An 18,935-nucleotide genomic window follows, 5' to 3' on the forward strand; every position below is an offset into this window, starting at 1 on the left:
GGGGGCTCAGAGCAGAACCCGAGTCTGGCCTTGCCCGGGGGAGGGGGGACACTGGGAGAGAGCGGCCAGGCCTGGGTCCGTGGATGCCCGGCCGGCCAGGGCCGATGGCCCTCCCGAAGGATTTGAAAGAGGGGTGCGACCACGTTCACATGCCTGCGTGCGTGCACACCCACGCGTGTGCACATGCATGCCAGCATACACGCATGCACACGGGCACGCACGCCGGCACGCACACGGGCACGCACGCCGGCACGCACACAGGCACGCACGCCGGCATGCATGCATGCTGCCATGCACACGGGCATCCACACGGGCACGCACACGGGCACGCACGCAGCAGAGCCGCGACGCCGACGGTCCCTTGGCTTGGATGCCGAGTCTGCCGGAGCGTCTTTGCGCTCTTGGGCAGGCGCTCGGGAGGGAGCCCGGGCTTTGAGGAGGGGCTGCGAGGTGGGCCCCAGCGGGAGAGCGCTCCCCCCACTCATCTCCGGCTCTCCCGTTCCAGACGGCGTCCTGCTGGCGGAGGGGAGGCCTCCAGGGACCTGGAAGCCCAGCTGGGGCGCGCCGAATCCGGCCTTTCCTTCCTCTCCGGGCTCACCGGCGTCAGGATCGCGGACTACTCCATGGCGAGAGCGGAGCTTCCCGGGAGCAGCGAGAGCGCCGGGGAGAGTAAGCGGCGGTGCGGCTCGGTGCCCGCGCTGTGCCCTCAGTTGTTGATTTCCAGGCTGGTTCCCGTGAAGTTTCCATCTTGAGGATTGTTGGGGGAGGGGGAGCCCTTGCTCCGTTGCCAAAGGCGACACCCAGCATCAGTTGACCCCCCTTTACCCGGGACGGATGAGGGAGACAAATGAGAAAAGGATTTGGGGGGTTTGGGGCCTTGCCGGGAAAGCTTCCTGGGACCCAGCGAATGTCTGGTCTGGGCCCAAAGGTTCAAAGGGAAACTGAGGCAGCCGGGTCCAATGAGAGTGTGGCCCCTGTGGCTGGCTTAGAGCCTGGGGGAAGGCTGGCTCGTTGGGTGGGTTGGCTCAGGTCCAAGGAACAGTGGGAGATGGTGAGAGTCTGTTCGCAGCTCTGACCGGTCCCTCCTGTGATTCCCTCCTTTGCGAGGGCCTCCCGGGAGGCTCTGTGCCCCGCACTTTGGCGAGGGTGGCGGGCAAGGTCTGTGGCACGTTTTAAATGTCACCCTTTGAAGGTAGAGTGGGATTTCAGTCAAGGCCAGATGGGATGGAGAAGGTCAGTGCCAAGCTGGGAAATGCTGATTTGTATCCAGATGAAGCAACTGGCAAGGCCTGAGGCTGGTTTCCCTTTGGAATTCCTACTCTTTGGTCCATTTCAAAAGTTTCCAGAAGCTTTCTGAGCCAAGAGCAGCATGGCTGCATTAAGGAGATGCCCTTTGCAGGCCTGCTTCTGCAGTCTCCCAGGGGATCTGTGAGCTGTCTGCCCGGTGTGGCTAGTTCCTCCAGAAGTGCTGATAGCACCTCGTTGGTGCCTGTCCATCCTGGGCAGCTCTCACTAGGCCCTGGCGGCCTTCCTCACTTTCTCTTTACATCCCACAGAAGCATGGGTGTGTTTGGTAAAATATCTCACGTGGAAAAGAGTGAGCTGCAGCGTTCTTGGGTGGACGGCCCATTGGAAGGGGGGCCGGGGGCCTGGCCTCTAGTCCTGGCTCTGCTGCTAGGCTGCTCTGGGACCTGCACTGAGTCCCTAATGTGTTGGAGTGCCAGGTTTCAGATGAGGCCACTGACATGGATGCTGTTCCAGGGACCTTCTTCTGAAAAATAAAGGGACCACTTCCCCATCCCAAAGAACGGAATTTCCAGTAAATGTGGGGCCTTTGAGATTGAGATTACCTGGGACAGTTGGGCCGGAAGGCTTGGTCAGAGATAACAAGCCTGAGGAGAAACTATCAGCCGGTCAATAAACATTTGTTGAATACCTTCTGCGTGCCAGGCACGATGCTAATCACATTAAGTACCTACTGTGTGACAGGCCTTGCTGAGTGCATTAAGTGCCTTCCAGTACTTACTGTGCATGAGTACCTACTATGTGTGGGTGCTGGGCTGACCACACAGAGTGCCTACTGTGCACTGCGCTAAGCACTGGGGATCCAGCGGTAGAAGACAGTCTCTGCCTTCAGGGAGCTCACCGTCACTCCCTATCCAAGGTGGCCTGCTGTCCGAACGGTTGCGTTAACTGTGTGACCACGTGGAGATGCCCACACGTGGGACGGTGGTGGGTTTTTTCAAAGAACCCGGCCGTGGATCTGCGAACGCACCTCTGTTTTTTTCTCTTGCAGGTGGCCTGAGAGTCCTGCGAAAGGGCCGCCTGGCGGGAGAGTGCCACTCTGTTCCCTTTCAGCTCGAGTTCCAGCTTCTGGAAACGCAGGTGAGTTGGACGGGCAGGTGCCGGGGCGGCAGCAGCTGGGTGCCAGCGGGACCCCTGCGCCCCATTCGTCTGTCCGACCGTTGGATCCCTCCCCCACTTACTCCAGGAGAGGGGAGGCCTTCCCCCCAGTCCATGGGCAGGAGGCCAACCCAGCTGTCCCGAGGAGCTGTGGACATGGAGGGATGATGAGAGTGGGGCAGGATAGGTACCTGAGGCTCGGAAGAAGCACAGTAAATGGGGCACAGAGAAATCAGGGGAGGCTTCTTGAAGGAGGAAGCCAGTGAGCTTGAGCCAAGCCTAGGGATTCCAACGAGGGAGCGTGAGGGCAAAGGGCCTTTGGGCTTTAGAGGGTGCGGAGCGCTGGGCCCCTGAGGCATGGCTTATTAACCCCATTTTACAGATGAGGAAACAGGGGCAGGCAGAGGTGAAGGGACTTGTCCAGGGTCATCCAGCCAGTTAGCGTCTGAGGTCGATTCAGTCTCGGGTCCTCAGACCACAGACTTGGCACTCTGCACACTGTGGGTAGGGATCTCATCATGGTGGATGGCCTGTGCAAAGGCGTGGAGGTAGGAGATGTCCCATCATGGCTAGAAAACCGTGGAATTTGGCTGGAACGTGATGGGGAGGGGATGGGGAGCTTTCCCGGCCCCCGGGGTTTGCATTGGAGTCTCCAGGCCAGAGGAATTTTGGGCCTCACTAGGCCCCTAGGGTTCACTACCCCTTTTGCCTAGCCCTTTTGGGAGCATTTCTGCCATTATCAGGTTTCTCTACCAGCTAAGTGTTTCCCAGGTTTGTTTGTTCATTCAATCAGAGAACCCCAGGTTTTCTCCCACCTCCTGCAGGGCGTAAGAGCAGTAAGCTGGCGGCCATTCCTGTAGCAGCCCCTTCAGGGCCGTCTGCTCCCTGACCAGGGACTGGGGAGGCCTGACCCGTCCAGCCCCACCTGTCTGGATTCTAGGCAGCGTGAGGGGTTTCAAGGCCCTTCTCACCTCTTCCCTCTTTGATTCACACACGGACGTGTTAACCTGGCCCTCGGGGTCGGCTGTGGCTCGAGGTTCTAGGTCAGGCCCAGAGCTGGAAGGAGAACCGGGGCTGGAGCCAAGACTGTCTGGACCTACCTGGTCCAGTAGTCGCCAACATCAGCTCACAAACTCTGCAGCCGTGGGTGGGACGAAGCAGGGACCCAGCTGGAAGGGCATGGCCTGCAGACTGACCCCGGACCTCCCTTCTTGGAAAGGCCCCTGGTCCCTGGTCCAGGCCCCTGTGGAGTCCGCTGTGGGTGAGAGAGATCAGGGTGGAGGACACTGGCAGGGGTCCCCCCAGAGCTCCTTCCCACAGACCTCACGTTGAGCCAGGCTGCTTAAAGCACCCTGGGGCTCTGGGCCACACGTGGTCTCATGCCACGGGCCTGTCCCACCAGCTCCTTTCCAGGGGCTCTGGGCCATGCGTGGCCTCATGCCACGGGCCTGTCCCACCAGCCTGTCTAGAGGGGGCATCCTCAGGCAGCCCACTGAGGGAGCCGAGGCTGCTCCTCCAGGGGTCCAGGGGTCTCTGAGGATACCTCCCAAATGCCTGGCCTCTGGCCCATCTGTGCCCTGGGGACGTCTAAGTAGCGACCAGGGGGAGAAGGAGGGAGCGTCCTCCTGCAGCGGATGGCCTGGAGAGGGGACAGACTCGGGTAGCGCGTGGTGGGCTGACACGCTGAGATTTGGCGGCTGTCTCTGCGTGGTCGAGGGCAGACCCAGGTTGTCTGTGCCAGGCCCCCGGTGAACAGACCCTTCTCAGTCTCCATGACAGACGCAAACGCTTAGCCGGCGATCGCCAGCAGAGGGAGACGTTTCCTCGCTGGGAATTTGAAAAGTCGCTGATAGCTTCAGCCGTGCCCGGAGATTTCGTGGGTGTCCCAGAAGGGCTGCCAGCCTTCGAGGACTGCCGCGAGTCCGCACCTGAGCCAGCGGGGCACCCGGGGGGGCAGACCTTAGGTGTCACCACTTCCTGCTTACAGAGGAGGACACTGAGGCTCGCAGGGAGCACTGACCCTTGTGTGCGGGATTGAACCCAGTGCCTCCTTGCTCCTGGCCCCTCGCAGGTGCCCAGGGAGGGTGATGCTCTCAGGGCAACCTCCAGGACCCTCCTTTCTGAGGCCCGGCATCCTCTGAAAAGGCAGTGGTGACGTGCAGAGCCACGCCCGGCCCCGGGAGCTCTGAGCCCGGCTCCCAGCAGACTTGGCATTATCTTACCCCGCCCATCTTCTGCCTGCCTTGGGCACCTTATTAATGCCAGTGGCCTCGTGCTCCCTGAAGGAGCTTTTGTTGGCCAGGCTCCCTTTTGTGCATTTCCTCCGTTAGCCTCGAATTGTCCTTCCAGAGCCCTGAGAGGGGTGGACTTGGGGGTGGTGGTGGATGGAGACTTTCTGAGATGCCTCTCACAACCTTCCGTGCCCCAAGTCCTGGAAATTTGTCTTGGGAGCAGCCCACAGAACTGGGCACGTCACCTTTTGGTTGCCGCGCAGGACCGGATGCATCTTTCTGTGATGGCCGCACAGGCCCGGGGCGCCTCACCTTGTGGTAGCCGTGCAGGCCCAGGCACCCTTCCTTCTTCTGATGTGCGCGTGTACCGTCCCTTCCCGCTCTGCAGAGTGCTCCCAGAGCCTGGCCTCCCTTTCCCCCGAGGACCTCAGTCTATCAGGTTGTTCTCCACCATTTTGCCTTGATTTCTTGTCAGTTCTACCCCCGATTTTTCATTACCAGTTACCGCTCACTGCGGCCCCTCCTAAGTGGTGATTCGTCCACATTTCTTAGCCAGGAAGGCTCGGACGGAGAAGAGGCGTCTCAGCTATCTTTCTTCCCCTCCTGTGCCCTCAGTCTGTCTGTCCACAGCCCTCAGAGCCCGGCCTTGCTTGGCCCCACCTCATCCCAGCCTTCAGGCGTGGACAGGAGTCCTTCCAGGAGACAGCAGCAGGAGGACGCCTGGGGAGCCTCTCTGCCGCTTGGTGAAGGAAAGCTGCACCCATCACGGCTGCTCTCCGTGGAGCCGGCTGCCCGCCTTGGCCATGCCCAGTTCCCTCAGGGGCCCTGCTGCCTGCTCTCATCTCGCTGCCCATTGGCATCCTGTCTTCCTGTCTTCTGGGCTGTGTCAGAGTGCCCGGAGGCTGGCTGCTATGCTGGGAAGATTCCAGGCTGATGAGAGGGTGTCTTTTGGGGATGCCAGAGCCTCCCTTTTGTTCCAGAACACCAACACCCAACCCTTTCTTCCTCTACCTTTCTGCCAACGTGGCCCTTTCCCTTGCTCCCGACTCTGCTACGGCCGTGGCACCTGCACAGGGCCGGAATGTTCCCCCACGCCCAGCTGCTCCGGGCCCCCTTTGTCCTCCCCTTTCCCCTGCCTTCGTGGCCATGATCCCCGTCACTGTGGCCGGAGGGCGTGCCCCGCAGAGACCTCCTCGTAGCAGCGGCAGCTCTGTTCACACTCAGGCCACCTTTGCCTGCCCCTCGTCTCACTCGCGTCCCTCAACAGAAACGGTCTAAGTTTTTAAAATTGTAACATCACAAAGACGTTCTGAGGAAAAAGACTCATGGGATAAAGTTCTTCAGCAATTTGAGTTGAAGCATCAGGGGACGGGATGGAGGAAATGTCAAAGCCCGACCTGCATGAGTGCTCCAGGGAGGAGACTCTGGTTCATCTACAGAGCAGAAGAACAGGTGGTGGACATGAGGGTGACGGCATGGCCCAGTGGCTCAGGCCGGCCTCAGTGACCACGAGGAAGCTGCCGTGCACAGAGGAGCAGATGAACGTAAGGACCCACGGGAGGGCGTGGCCACGTGGCATCCCGGGCGTGGGCAGGGCAAAGGAGCAGATTTGGGAAACACCCAGAAGGCCAAACGTTCATCTGTAACACACAGCCAGGAGACACCGAGGGGAAAAGGCTACGTGGCCAGGAGTGGGCCGTGCCGTCCCAGGCTCGGCTGCGTCTCCTTTAACAGCCATCCTGGGGGTGGCAGGTCCTTGGCACTAAGGCTGACACCCTCAGCGTGACTTCCTCGTCTCCTGAGGCCGACAAAGTCTGACCCCTGGGGCATTGGTGTGGAGAGGGGTCAGCGGACTCCCCGTCTGTCCTGACCCAGTGTTATCATTGCCATGGCAGGGGATCAGGGGGTGGGGAGGAGCAGCGTTCGTCAGTGGCATTCAGTCACTAATTAGAAATGAGGGATCGCATCCTGTTAAATTCTTCATTACAAGGGACTTTATTTTTAATGTTTGATTCCATTCCAGTTCCAAGTATGCATCTGGACCAGCCCAGAATAGGCCCCGGACCCTGGCCTTGAGAAATGCAGGGCCTCCTACTGACAAAGACAATGAAATGATTCTCTAAGTGCTGAGGGAAGGAGAATGATTCCATTTTTAGTTAAATGCTGGTTTATCCATTGTTGTTTCCAATGGAGGCTAAGACTGTGCCTTCCTCTTTATCCCTGGTGCTTAGGACAGTGCTGGTACATAGTAGGTGCTTAATAAATGTTTGTGACTTAAATTCTTGTTGAGTCTCCAGTCTTCCCGACTTCCTGAATTGGGACTTTGTCTTAGCGCCGGGCTCTGCATACTTCTGGAGGGAATGGTGGGGGCCCGTGGGGCCTGATCTGTGTTGTCTGGGGTCCTTCCCCTGCTTTCTTCAGGTATCAGTTGCTATGTTCAGTAATCTCAAGGGCAGCTCAGGCTGGGGACCAACGTGTCCTAAAAACGGTCTCATCTCCTTGCTACCCTCTTGGTCTGAGCTTTGCAAGCTCTGGACTCTACTCTGGACCTGGGGGATACAGTTGGAGACTTGCCCAGGTTGGAGCTCCAGTAGACAAATTCTGGCTCAGCCCCCTTCACCTAGCTGGAATGGTCCGCAGGTCTGAATAGGCCCTGCTTACTCAGCTCTGGCTAGCCCCGGCATTTGTGCTCAGTGGATGGCCTTGCGTGGGGGTCCGGGGTCCAGAACTGTTGTCTCATGCCTGGTCTACGCTCCCTGCTTGGGCCACCAGCCTCTCTCCTCTCTGTATTGTGGACCGTACCCTGGGATCAGAGGAACAGGCTTCCAGCTGATTCCTCTTCAGGTGCAGCCCCCAGGCCCCAGGCCCCAGGCCCCTGCTTGGCTTCCTGTGCTGACCTCAGCTGGCAAAATGACCTCCTTGGGCTTCTCCTGGGATTTCTCAATCACTCTCAACCCAATGTTCTCAATCTTCGAGGGACAAGTTATACACAGTGCTAAGCCGTCCCTCCTCTGAGTGAGCATATGAGCCAGCCCTCGCCCTCCAAACTACCAAGTTAACAGGAGCGTGACCAAAAGTTACCCTACTTCAGAGAAAATGAAGAACTGTCTTAAATGACAATCGGGTTGAAGAGGAAATTAGGAAAATGATAATGTCATATTTAAATGCAATGAAAATAGCATCACATCTAATAAACAGGAAGACCCCAAGGGGGTCTTAGAGGCAAATATCCGCTGTTGAGTGCTGTGCATTAGTGAGAAATTGCTCCAATAAGCTGATCACATACCAGGTATCTCCAATGAGATCGGATTTGTAAAGCGCCTGACCCAGAAGTGCTGCCCCTCGCCTCCTCCAGGCAGCAGGAAAAGGCCCCCTTGGAGCCCAGAGGAGAAAAGAGAGCCAGGGGGGAGACCCGAGGGACCTGGCGTGGGACCCGGCACCTAGCGCACTTTGGGGTTACAGGCCTTGCCTTTACTGCACGTCCAGCCAGAGCTGATGTCTGGGGAGGTGATGGTCCACGTGAGGTCATTGCTGAGTCTACTTGATTTGATGAGGAAGAAAAAAAATTTTAAATAATCATTACAGATACTTTGCCTTTTTCTTTTAATTTTTTTCCCTTTCACTTTCATTCCTGAGGTACCAACCATAAAGCACTTTGCAAACCTCATCTTCTGCTCTAGAAAGGATCCAGCTATAATATAATTCTTTGCTTGAAATGACTTTGCTTCCTTGGATGTCTGGCCGAGTTTGTTTTGTTTTTAACCGTTTCCTCCCCATTGTTTTTCTCTACTTTGAGACAGTGCTGTCCACAGTCCTTTATTTTCCTTTGTAAGATTTTACAAATGAGGGCACGTTCTAATCTGCCATCGTCTTTGGTGACCAGATCTCTCCACTTGGCAAGTAACAAATGGTCAAAGAAAAAATATGAAGTGTTTTAGGCACAAGTCTGCTGCAAACAATTTTTATTAATTGATTATTAGTACGAGTTCAAGCATTGCTTTGTTTGAGACAGATATGTCCAAGGCCCTTGGACATATCTCTAGCACGTAAGATATTTTGAAGTAATGTTTCCAGGAATCTTGAGCAAGAAAATTTCATAATATGATAAAATACAGTTACACAATTCAGGGGAAGGTACGAGTTTTTTTGTTTTATGAGTCCTGAACAAATGTCTCTTTAGCTCAGGGCAGCCCATAGAGACCGTTGACTCAAGCCACTCAATCCCTCTTTGACCACTGGTCACAGGTGACCTGACGTACTCAGAGACCTCTGCCCTCAGATCGGCGTGCTCATCCCTTGAGGAAATGGGGAGGAGGGCTGTGCTCTGGGTGTGTCCTTACCGGCAGTGGCGGGTGAGCCATGTCTCAGCTGCACCCGTAATGTTGCCTGGTCTCAATTTGGTTACTACACCTAATCCCTAGCCCTCTATCATTCTCCGCCTTTCACACAGTTTCCTAAGAGAAGACGTGAAGCCAGGGAAGGGGATGGGGGCATGAGGGTAATTCTAGTGAAGGCTGCTATTCCCTGGGAAGTGCTTAAAAGCATCAATCAGGTTTCCTTCCTTCAGGTAGATCTGGTAACAACTTTAGATTGGGGAGATTATTTCTTAATTTTCAGTGGTACCAAAAAGGAAGCTCTAATACCCTTCCACACAGCTGATCAGAAAGCATGTATAAATGACTGCTGTGTGCCAGACACAGTGCCAAGTGGTTGGGGCACAAAGAAAGGCAAACAGAAAAGTCAGGCCCGCCTCTCACAGCCCCTTCTGAGCTCTATTGATTGTCTCATTGTGGCAATAGATGCACACCAGTTACAGTTTTTACAGTCAGTGTTGATAACGTTTCTGTTGTTCGTTTAAACCAGTAATCAGCTTTGTCCAGATTGATGGGGAATATCTGATATTCTGAGGCAGAAGTGGTCATTTCTGGGGTGGGTATCAGGGAAGAGTCCCTGTAAAATGGCGCACCTGAGCTGGGCCTTAGGAGGATGGGCTGGATTTTCATAGGTGTAGAGGGAGGAATGGACATTCTGAGTCTTAGGAATGGTATCACCAAAGACAGAAAGGACTTAGGTGACATTGGTGTTGGAGTCTTGGGAATAGCTACAAATTCCCCAGGTAGTGTTAGGGATTATGTAAATGGTTATATGTTCAGTTAAAAGCTAAATGCACGGCTTTTCTCTTTCAGAGTGAAGAGAACTCCTCGGCTACCATTACAGACCTTAGCATTATCGTGGAGCCCACGGAACACAGTGAGCTCAGCAGATTTGTGGCCCGGTAAGGGAGTTCCTCGAATTGCTCTGTATTGGACCACTTCAATGTTTGGGGGAATAAACGTTCATTTATTTATTTTTATTATAAGCCTTAAAAGAGAAATTGTATTGATATATTTGGTTTTTACCTTGTCCAGATTTCCCCCATATCTCTTCCCTGCCCTCCTCTCTAAGAACCATCCCTTATAACAGAGATTTTTTTTATTTAAAACTTTTTTTGATTTATTTTGTTTTTTTTATCATTATCACCCTTTGTTTGCCCCAGTATCCTTCCCTCACCCCCTAAGAGAGCCATCCCATTTAACAAATTGTTGCTTTTTTTTTTGTTTACGGGTTTATTTATTTTTAAGGAATTGCAACAATTAGATTTCATCAATTCATGATCTCAGTGGCTGTCAAGTTGATCAAACTTTTACCAATGTTCAATAGTAGAACTTTCTTATTCCTCAAACTACCCCACCCGTGAGCTTGTCCAAACACATTTGCAAGAAGCAATCTCCTTAGCGACATCCTAGCATAAGAGATTTGTGCATAAGAAAAAAAAAACAAAACAGTATGAGCTAGAAACACTGAGACAGAACTCTTCCCAGGGTTTAACAGAGGCTAAAAAGGACCAGGGTCGGCAATAATGCATAAGCTGGCTTTGTTTAAAGGATCCGGCAGATTGCCGTTCACAGGGTAGACTAGAGAGAATAGAGAGAAGCAAATCTACCCAAGGTCAGAAGAACAGATCAAAGCAGAGATAAACGAGAGAAAGAAAGAAAGAAAATGTATAAATCTCAACAATGGGTAAGCCACAGTGCCAACTGGGGATTCAGTGAATATGGAGGTTATAGTGAGAGGAAATATGTATGAGTGGCTGATACCCTTTGGCACAGTGTGTGTGTGTGTGTGTGTGTGCGTGTGCGCCAGTATGCATGTTTGCACCTGAACTAATGAGTGGCAGGAATTTGTCAATAAAGAAGGTTGTTTTCTGTCGTCTTATTATCAGATTTTTTGCTATTAAACTAAAGGGAGGTCACTACTGGCTTGATGCAGAGCTCCAGATAGTCTGTTTTTAAAGACAAAGAAGGAAAACCATGACAAGTTGGCACCATTGATCAATGTGCAGCCTATAACCCGTGCGGGGCCCCGTGGAGCGGGCACGGTCTTTTCACCTCTCTCCTTTCAAGTCCCTCTGCGACTTTCTCACTTTCGGTTTCAGGATGGGTTGTGGTTTCCACTGGCGTTACTCTCATCGTTGTAGCCATTGTTTTCTTGGTTCTGCTCTCTTTCCTCTGCATCTGTTCATCTGGATCTTTCCAGGCTTCTCTGTGTCCATCACATTCATCATTTCTTGCAGCTCAGTCATAGATCGCATTTTGTTTACCCATTCCTCAGTCAGTGGGCATCTACTTTGCTTCTAGTTCTTGGCTATCAAAAGAGTACTGCTATAAATATTTTGGTATATATGGGGACTTTATTCTTATCAATGGCCTCCTCAGGTGTAGTCCTAGTCATGGAATGCCCTTACTTGCATCATTCCAAATTGCCTTCTGTGATGTTTGTACTGATCCACAGCTCCACCAACAATGTACCAGTGTGCCTGTTTTCTCATAGTTGCTCCAACATTGACTGTTGCCATTTTTGGTCATCTTTGCATATTTGTAGGGTGTGAGGTGGAACCTCAGGGTTGTTTTAATTTACATTCTCTCGTGATTAGTGATTTGGAGCTCCAATGAGGAAGCAAAGCTACATCTGTGACTCCTGTACCCAAGCTGGCATCAGGAGCTTGTGACAGTCCTATGAGGAAGGGATTGACGGTATTATTAGCTCCATTATAGAGACAGATGATCAAACAGAGGCTCAGCCAATCAGCAAGCATTTATGAAGCACCTACTGTACGCTGGGCATTGTGCTATGTGCTGAGGGTAGAGAGAGGTGGCTTGTCGGTGGTCACACACAGCCAGCCAGAGGATACAGGACTCCAACCCAGGCCTTTCTGACTCTTGATTCCAGTCTTCTGTCTGCCAGGCCACCCTGCCTCTCCTTTGTGGCTTAGACATTGCCACCTTCTGTCTCTGCCCACCCTTTGCTCTCGCCTCTCTCCTCTCAGGCCAGACTCGGTGCCATGTTCAGGGCTCCTTACAAGAGGAGAGAGGTGGTGCCTTCATGGCTCAGGCTTCCCTGAGCTTTTATATCAGTGCAGGGGGCCCGGAGTGGGAAAGCACCATCTCCCTGGATCTGGGAGGGTCCAGGGAAGGGTCTGGAAGGAGAGAAGGGGGCTGCACCGTCCTTCGGAGAAGGTCAGAAAGAAAGGATACTCCCCACATCCCTGTACACTGGACTGAACTCCATCTCTCCAGAGGCTACTGCGTAATGTTGCTATTTCTCTAATGATCTGGTCAAGGTGCGTTTTTAACCATCTCATCTTAGCTGAATTTGGGGCAGAGCTGCAGTCAAATCTAGCCTCAGACACTGACTAGCTGTGTGACCTTGGGCAAGTCACTTAACCCTGTTTGCCTCAGTTTCCTCATCTGTAAAATTTTAGGATAATGATAATAGCACTTACCTCCCGTTCATTCACTGTTTGTCCTTCATTCTCCAAGAGGACCATGACATCAGGAAGGTGATGCCGTGAATTGGGTGTAAGTGAGGGCAGGCTATGCAAGGTCACCAGCCTCGCTCTCTCCTCCAGAGCCATCTGACCAGATGTAGATCAGGACGACTGGAGATGGCCCGAGATACGGTGGGAGACCTTGGCCTTCTTAAGTGAAGGTCTTTCCCAGGTCTCAGTTTGTCTGAGGCAGCACCCACTCAGTGATTAAGGCTAGGTAAGAAATGACCTCTCTTACCTAGTAAAAACAAAAAACAAAATCAATCTGGGCAGTGAAGACCCTCTGGGTTTCTGGCCAGACAAACAATTGCTCTTTACTGTCACTCACAGCCACCAGAGCCCAAACGATGACAGGCGAGGCTTGGGCTGGGACCTATTGTTGGCCGATCAGAGTGATTTGAGGTTAAGGCATGGTCCTTAAAAAAGAAATTTAGCCCATAAACCCCAAGATATTTTGCAAGGTTTCAGCACACAAAGTCTGTATTCCTTTGGACAGAGCTACTCACCTCCCAGGTTGTTGTGAGGATCAAACAAGATAAATATTTGTAAGGCACTTAAGACAGTGCTTGACACATAGTAGATGCTTAATAAATATTTATTTCCCCCCTTTTCCCTTACCCCTCTCTACTTCCCCTTCCCCTGGAACAGGAAGGCTGGGAATCCAAGGACTCCAAGGCCAGGGAGGGACGGGTGGTGGCAACCCCTGAGGGGTCCTCCCCCGTCCTCTGCCCCCTGCTCCCAAGTAGAGGGGTCTGAGGCTCAGCACTGAGGGCTGGTGCTTCTTAATTAATTCCCCCTTCTGGGATCTCCTTGTTGTCTGACACCATTCTGCATGCTTTCATTCAAACAACAGCTATATTCAGCCCTGGCTAGATGCTGGCATTGAGCTGGTGAACCATAGGTTATCCAGCATGGGAGGGGGCTGAGACACTTTGAGATCCATTTCCCAAGGAAACCACCATCAGAGGGGAGGGAGTCAGAAAGTGAGCAATGAGGGAAAATAAGGAAAATGAATCAATCAGTAGACATTTATTAAGTGCCTACTATGTGCTAGGCACTAATTACTAAAGATCTTAGGAAGAAGAAAAGTCAGAGACCTCGAACATTAGCAGATAAATGAACAAGGGAAACAGTAAGAGCAGAAGGAATATGGTCTCCAGACCTGGTAAAAGAGTCCAAGCATCTGCAAGTAAATACAGTTAACAAAGGAGAATGACCCAATTCCTGATGAGACAGGGGCCCCCGTGCAGTGTGAGGAGAATGTGAGCCACCACACACTGTTCGTAGGTGGTTCAAAAGAAAAATGAGAATCATGAGGGCAGAATTTGTGGCCTGCACAGCAAAAATACCGGGCGGCATCAAAGCCTGACATCTGCCTTGGTGAGGGTCAGCAGAGAAACGAAAGAGAAAACAGACTGGGACCACAAGCGCACAGATGTGGAGGACAATCTAGCAGAAGAGAAGCAAACCCCACGAGCGTCCAAAGAAAACACTTGCAATGCGGGCAGAGCGCGTGGCTCTCGAAGCCAGGCTGTGCAGAGACAGCCTCAGCATAGCGGGTCTCCCAGGACACAACAGGACAGAGACCCAAACCCTGTAATGAATGCCTGTTCTCCCCATCCCCATCCCAAGCCAAAATCTTGTGGGGTTCTTCCTGGGGAAGCAGGCTTCTCTGTGACCCAAGTGGGGCACTTTTTAGGGGGTCTCTGTGGAAAGAATGCTAAACTTGGATTCAGGAAGCCCTGAATTCAAATCCAGCCTCAACATTTACTAGCTGGGGGGCCCTGAGAAAGTCGCTTGACCTCTGCCTTCCTCAGTTTCCTCACCTGTAACGTGCGGATCATAATAGCATCTACCTGGCAGGGTTGTTGTGAGGTAACATTGGTAAGTGCTTTGTACATCTTAAAGCGTGGTATAAATTTTAGCTAACAATGAGTGTGCTGAGCTCGGGTTCTGCTGAGTCTTGTGGTCAGTTCTATCCTGAGCTGATATGAGCCAAGGCCCGTGGGCTGCAGGCGAGGTGGTGACTTGGCAGGCCGGACCTTCCCGAGCCAACTTTGTTTAGATTTGGAGCCAACGTTTCAAACAAAATGATGACATTTGGCAATTGTCAGCAAACACATTTCTGCACGGCCTTCTGCTGACCTCGGCCATTTGAAGGGAGGTTTTTGGACTACGAGGCAGACTCCTTTCCCATTCTGTTTTTGCGTGTGGATATTTTAATGAATTGACCTGCCCTTCAGCTGATGTTCGGTCCAGACCCAGGTCCTTCAGTGTCTGCTCATCTGCTTTCCCAGCTCTGTCTATGTCTGATTCTCATTCTTTTTGAGAAGGAAACATCTGCATTCCTCTATAGCTTTTTAACTACCGTAGCTAAAGTTTGAGGCATCATCAGTGCCAGTATTTCATGGACAAAAATTGGTAACATCTGTTTTTCGTTAAAGAATGTTTGGACTCTGGAAGAATCTTCTCCCAGAGCTGGCCAAGGTGGCCCTTTTCTTGTCATTTAAGAGATGCATCTTTGAGCAGAGTGCTTGGGGTACTGTAGGAAGTAACCTTTTTAAGAAATCAGCCCAAATGGACCCCTTTTTACTGGGCAGACTTTGGTTTATCTTTTCACATGCCCTAAGTGAGGCAGAGAATGAAAGGGATGCTCAGACGCTCACACGTGGAGATCCCCACCTTCTTTCCCTCCTGGGTCAGAGACTCCATTTGGCCTCTAATGGGGCGAATGGAGGTTGGAATAAGGTGTCTGGTGGCACTTTTTTTGGTAAATGGTATTGTTGACTTCTTTTTACAAAATTTGCTTTCTTCCATTTCTGGAAATTAGTTATTTTTTTTCTGGAGCCCCGGGCCACAGAACGTGGCTGACACCGAGAACACGTGTCCAGGGAGGGGAACTGGAGCCCACTCAGGTCAACTCAAACGTGTTCTCAACTGAAGGTGGCTGAGCGGGGGGGGTGTGCTCCCACGCCTCCCGCCTCTGACCGCTGGGACGCCCGGCTGCTCTGCTACTTGGTTATCTCTGTGAGGGCCGTGCCTTCCCTTGGGCTCCTGGCTCCGGGTTGGTCCTCCTCCTTCCCTGCGTCCAGCCTTGCCAGTCCTAGGACACATAGACAAATGTGGTCAGAAAAGGGAAGGGAGACTCATGTCTTCTGTTCCCGGTCTGACTCTCTGGCTAGCGTCAGGTTTTGAATTTCTAGCTTGGCATATTCGGTTGACGGGGAAGGTGCTATGTGCTCGGGACTGTGGCCGTAGACTCACAAAGTGACCCACCCCGGCCCTCAGGGACTGTCCCTTCCTCCATGGGGCAGCCCTGCAGCACAGAATGTGCTAAGAAGACCCGGGAGACAGCAGCCCAGTGCCGTGCAGGTACCCACGGGGAGAGATGGATCGGGCGAGACTTCACAGAGGAGACCCCACCCAGCCAGCTCGGCTGACAGAGCTGCGGAGAGGGCGCTCGGCACATGCCGGCTGACTTGTCCGCATAGATAAATGCGTGGCTGTAGGGGACGGCCCAGACTGAGCAACAGCTGGCCATGTGGTTGCGCTAGAAAGGGCACCAGTGGCGGGGAGAGGGCAGCGTGGGCCGGAGGAGCCCAGTGTCGGTGCCAGGGAGGTCAGCTTTGATTCCATGGGCAGCAGAGCCCTTGAACCAGAACAGCACAATCAGGCCCGGGTATCAGGGAGGCTAATGTGGAATCCGTGAAAACGTCGCATCGCACTTTGCTTATATTTTGCACACACTCTGTATTTATCTGTTTGTTTGGGGCAGCTGGGTGGCCCAGTGGGTACAGCACAGTACCCAGAGTCAGGAAGACCTAAGTTCAAATCTAGCTTCTCCTACTTATTAGCTGTGTGATCCTGGGCAAGTCACTTAACTTCTGACTGCATCAGTCTCCTCATCTGTAAAAAGGGATACCAGCATCTACTTCCCAGGGCTGTTGTGTCAGGCGAGGTCATCTTTGTACATGTTTACAAACCTCCGAATGCTATAGAAATGCACACTGTCATTGCTGTGGCCATCTAGTGGTTATGGATCTGTCTGTATCAGTGTTGGACCCCCTCGGTAAGAAGGTCAAACCCTTTGGGGCCAGCCCTGCTGGTTTTGTCCCTGTGGCGTGGTGACAACAAGAACGGGAATGACCGTGGCTCGTAGCACGCTCCCCTTTGGGCCCCGGCACAGAGCTGGGCGCGCGGGCCATGCTTAGTGGACAGAGGAGTAGCCCCAGTGTGCCGGTGAGAATGGGCCCTGCGCTGAGTGCGGGGAGGCGCTCAGAGGACGTGGGCCCCAGTCCTACAGTGGGAGCAACAGTGACAACTGTCTGCTTTGGAGAATGCATCCTAAGGGAAAAGAGGCGGAGGTGAGGAGAGAGTGCGCACCAGGTGTGTGAGATGGCCGGTGCAAAGGCCCTGAGTCGGGAGATGGTGTGGAGGGAGTCCCCGGAGAGGGAGAGGCCACAAAGTGTGGCAGGGGGAGGATGGAAGGGCTGGGCCAGCACGAGTCTGTATTTTACCCTAGAGGCCGTTGGGAGCCAGCAGGAGAATCCCACGGTCAGATCTTTGGCAGCCGCGCAGGCTGGGCTGGCGGGGGCAGAGAGGGGAGGCAGGGAGGCCGGGCCAGACGAGGGGCCAGACGAGGGGCCAGGAGGGCCTGTGGGAGCAGAGGCGGGACAGAGGCAGGGAAGGCAGAGGGGCAGCCCTGGGCACTGCGCGTCACGGGGCTGACAGAGAGCGAAGGGTCCATACTAACGGTAAGGTTGGAAAGACGGTGCTGCCTATCACGGCAGAATCATGGAAGTTTGGAAGTGCCACCGTCGGGGAGCAAATGCAGGGCATTTGGTGTTGGACACGTTGAGTGTGAGGTGTCTCTGGGACACACGGTTTGAAACGTCTGTTAAGGAATTGGTCGTGAGAGGGCAGAGTGGGGTTGTCTCTGTCTGCCTGTCCAGGCACGTATGTACACGTGTGCACAAGTACTGTGTGTGTGTGTGAACGTATGTACTTATGTACATGTGTACACGCATGTGTGTGAGTGTGTGTGTGTGTGTGTTGTGTAGCACCTAGGTGGCTCAGTGGATAGAGGGCCAGGTCTGCACTCAGGAAGACCCGAGTTCAAGTCCAGCCTCAGACGCCTCCTAGCCGTGTGAGCCTATGCAAGTCACTTCACCCGGTTTGTCTCAGTGACTCCATCTGTAAAATGAGCTGGACGAGGCCGTGGCAGGCCACTCCAGTGTCTGTGCCAAGAAGACCCCACGTGGGGTCACACAGAGTCAGGTGTGACTGCAACGACTGAATGATGAATGTGTTGTGTATCCATCCGCCATCTGTCCGTCTGTGTGGGAGGGATTTGTCATCCCTCCCTGTCTTTCTGTCCGTCTGAGGGCGCTCCCAGGGGAAGAGTCTTGGGTTTTGGTCTTTGGATGCCCAGCACCCAACGCAGTCCTTACGGCGTAGTAGACCGAAAGGCTCATTGAATTTCATTAAGGACAAAACCGGGAAGTTGGGCGCCGTGGCGAAGCCAAAGGCCGTGCATTTCCTCCGTCCTCTCCTTCTTGGCCTCTCTGCAGCGTCTGGCCCTTGACCGCCCTCTGCGCCTGGACGTGTTCTCCTCCCCAGCTTTTGGGCACCCTGCTTTCTCTTCTGCCCCTCATCTGATCATTTCTCCTCGGTCTCTGTGTCAGATCGTTGTCCTTGTTACACCAGCTCCCCATCCCAGGCTCTCTTCTCCCCGTGTTCTGTCCTTGGGTGGCGTCACCAGCTCCGCGGGGCTCAGTTCTCTTCCCTCTGAAGATGCCCCGAGTCCTAGGTACGAGCCCCCTCCCCCCTTGGACACTCCGCCCGCTGGGAGTCCCAAGTCTCAGACTCGGCAGGACCGAAGCAGACCTCCCCCTTTGAACTTCCGTCCTCCGGGATAGGGCACACCACTCCGGGCGCTCAGTGACCTGCTTCTGCTCTAGTCTTTAACTAAGTGGTTAAAAGCAGCTCTGATGCTACCTGCTGCATGGACCAGGTCCTCGCCTTCGTCGGCAGGAGCGTCTCTTCTCCTGTAAGAGGGAGTTTAGAGAGATGCCCCAGCCTTTCACCTCTGCCTCTGACTGTGAAGCCAGCTCGTGCTCGTCACGCACAGTTATTGATGGTCTCTGGCAGAAGCAGAAATGGCTCCGAATCCCTGGGGGTCACCGGCCCAGTTCTCAAGTTGTGGAAAGTTCCTGAGTCCAAATTCCTGAGTTCTTTATCATTTCCCTTGACAACCCTGGGATGGATTGTTTACCGGGCCGAGGTCCAGGCGACTGTGGACTCCAGGAGCAGGTTTGGGTTTTTTAATTAAATTCTGGTTTTTTTTTCAGTCAGCAAAAATCTGCCCTCTTTCTCTCCTCCCCTCACTGAGGAAGAAAGAAAAACCAAGGCCCCTTTTACAAACACATATGGTC

General features: G+C 53.4%; 2 protein-coding genes across 2 annotated transcripts in view; one reads left to right on the forward strand and one right to left on the reverse strand.

The window, feature by feature from the left end:
• Window positions 1-293, reverse strand: part of NOL8 (nucleolar protein 8) — a 20,480-nt gene extending 20,187 nt beyond the window's left edge. The window contains exon 1 of the mRNA XM_027835918.1: window positions 30-293. Within this exon, the coding sequence (XP_027691719.1) occupies window positions 30-293 (264 nt within the window). The remainder of the gene's footprint in view (window positions 1-29) is intronic.
• The window catches only part of CENPP (centromere protein P), a 192,431-nt gene continuing 173,787 nt past the window's right edge, over window positions 292-18,935 (forward strand). Inside the window, exons 1-4 of the mRNA XM_027835920.1 lie at window positions 292-356; window positions 410-669; window positions 2,297-2,385; window positions 9,821-9,909. Coding sequence (XP_027691721.1) covers window positions 292-356; window positions 410-669; window positions 2,297-2,385; window positions 9,821-9,909 — 503 coding nt within the window. The remainder of the gene's footprint in view (window positions 357-409; window positions 670-2,296; window positions 2,386-9,820; window positions 9,910-18,935) is intronic.

The sequence above is a fragment of the Vombatus ursinus genome, unplaced genomic scaffold (assembly GCF_900497805.2).
Source record: "Vombatus ursinus unplaced genomic scaffold, bare-nosed wombat genome assembly UNPS02014817.1, whole genome shotgun sequence".
Lineage (NCBI taxonomy): Eukaryota > Metazoa > Chordata > Mammalia > Diprotodontia > Vombatidae > Vombatus > Vombatus ursinus.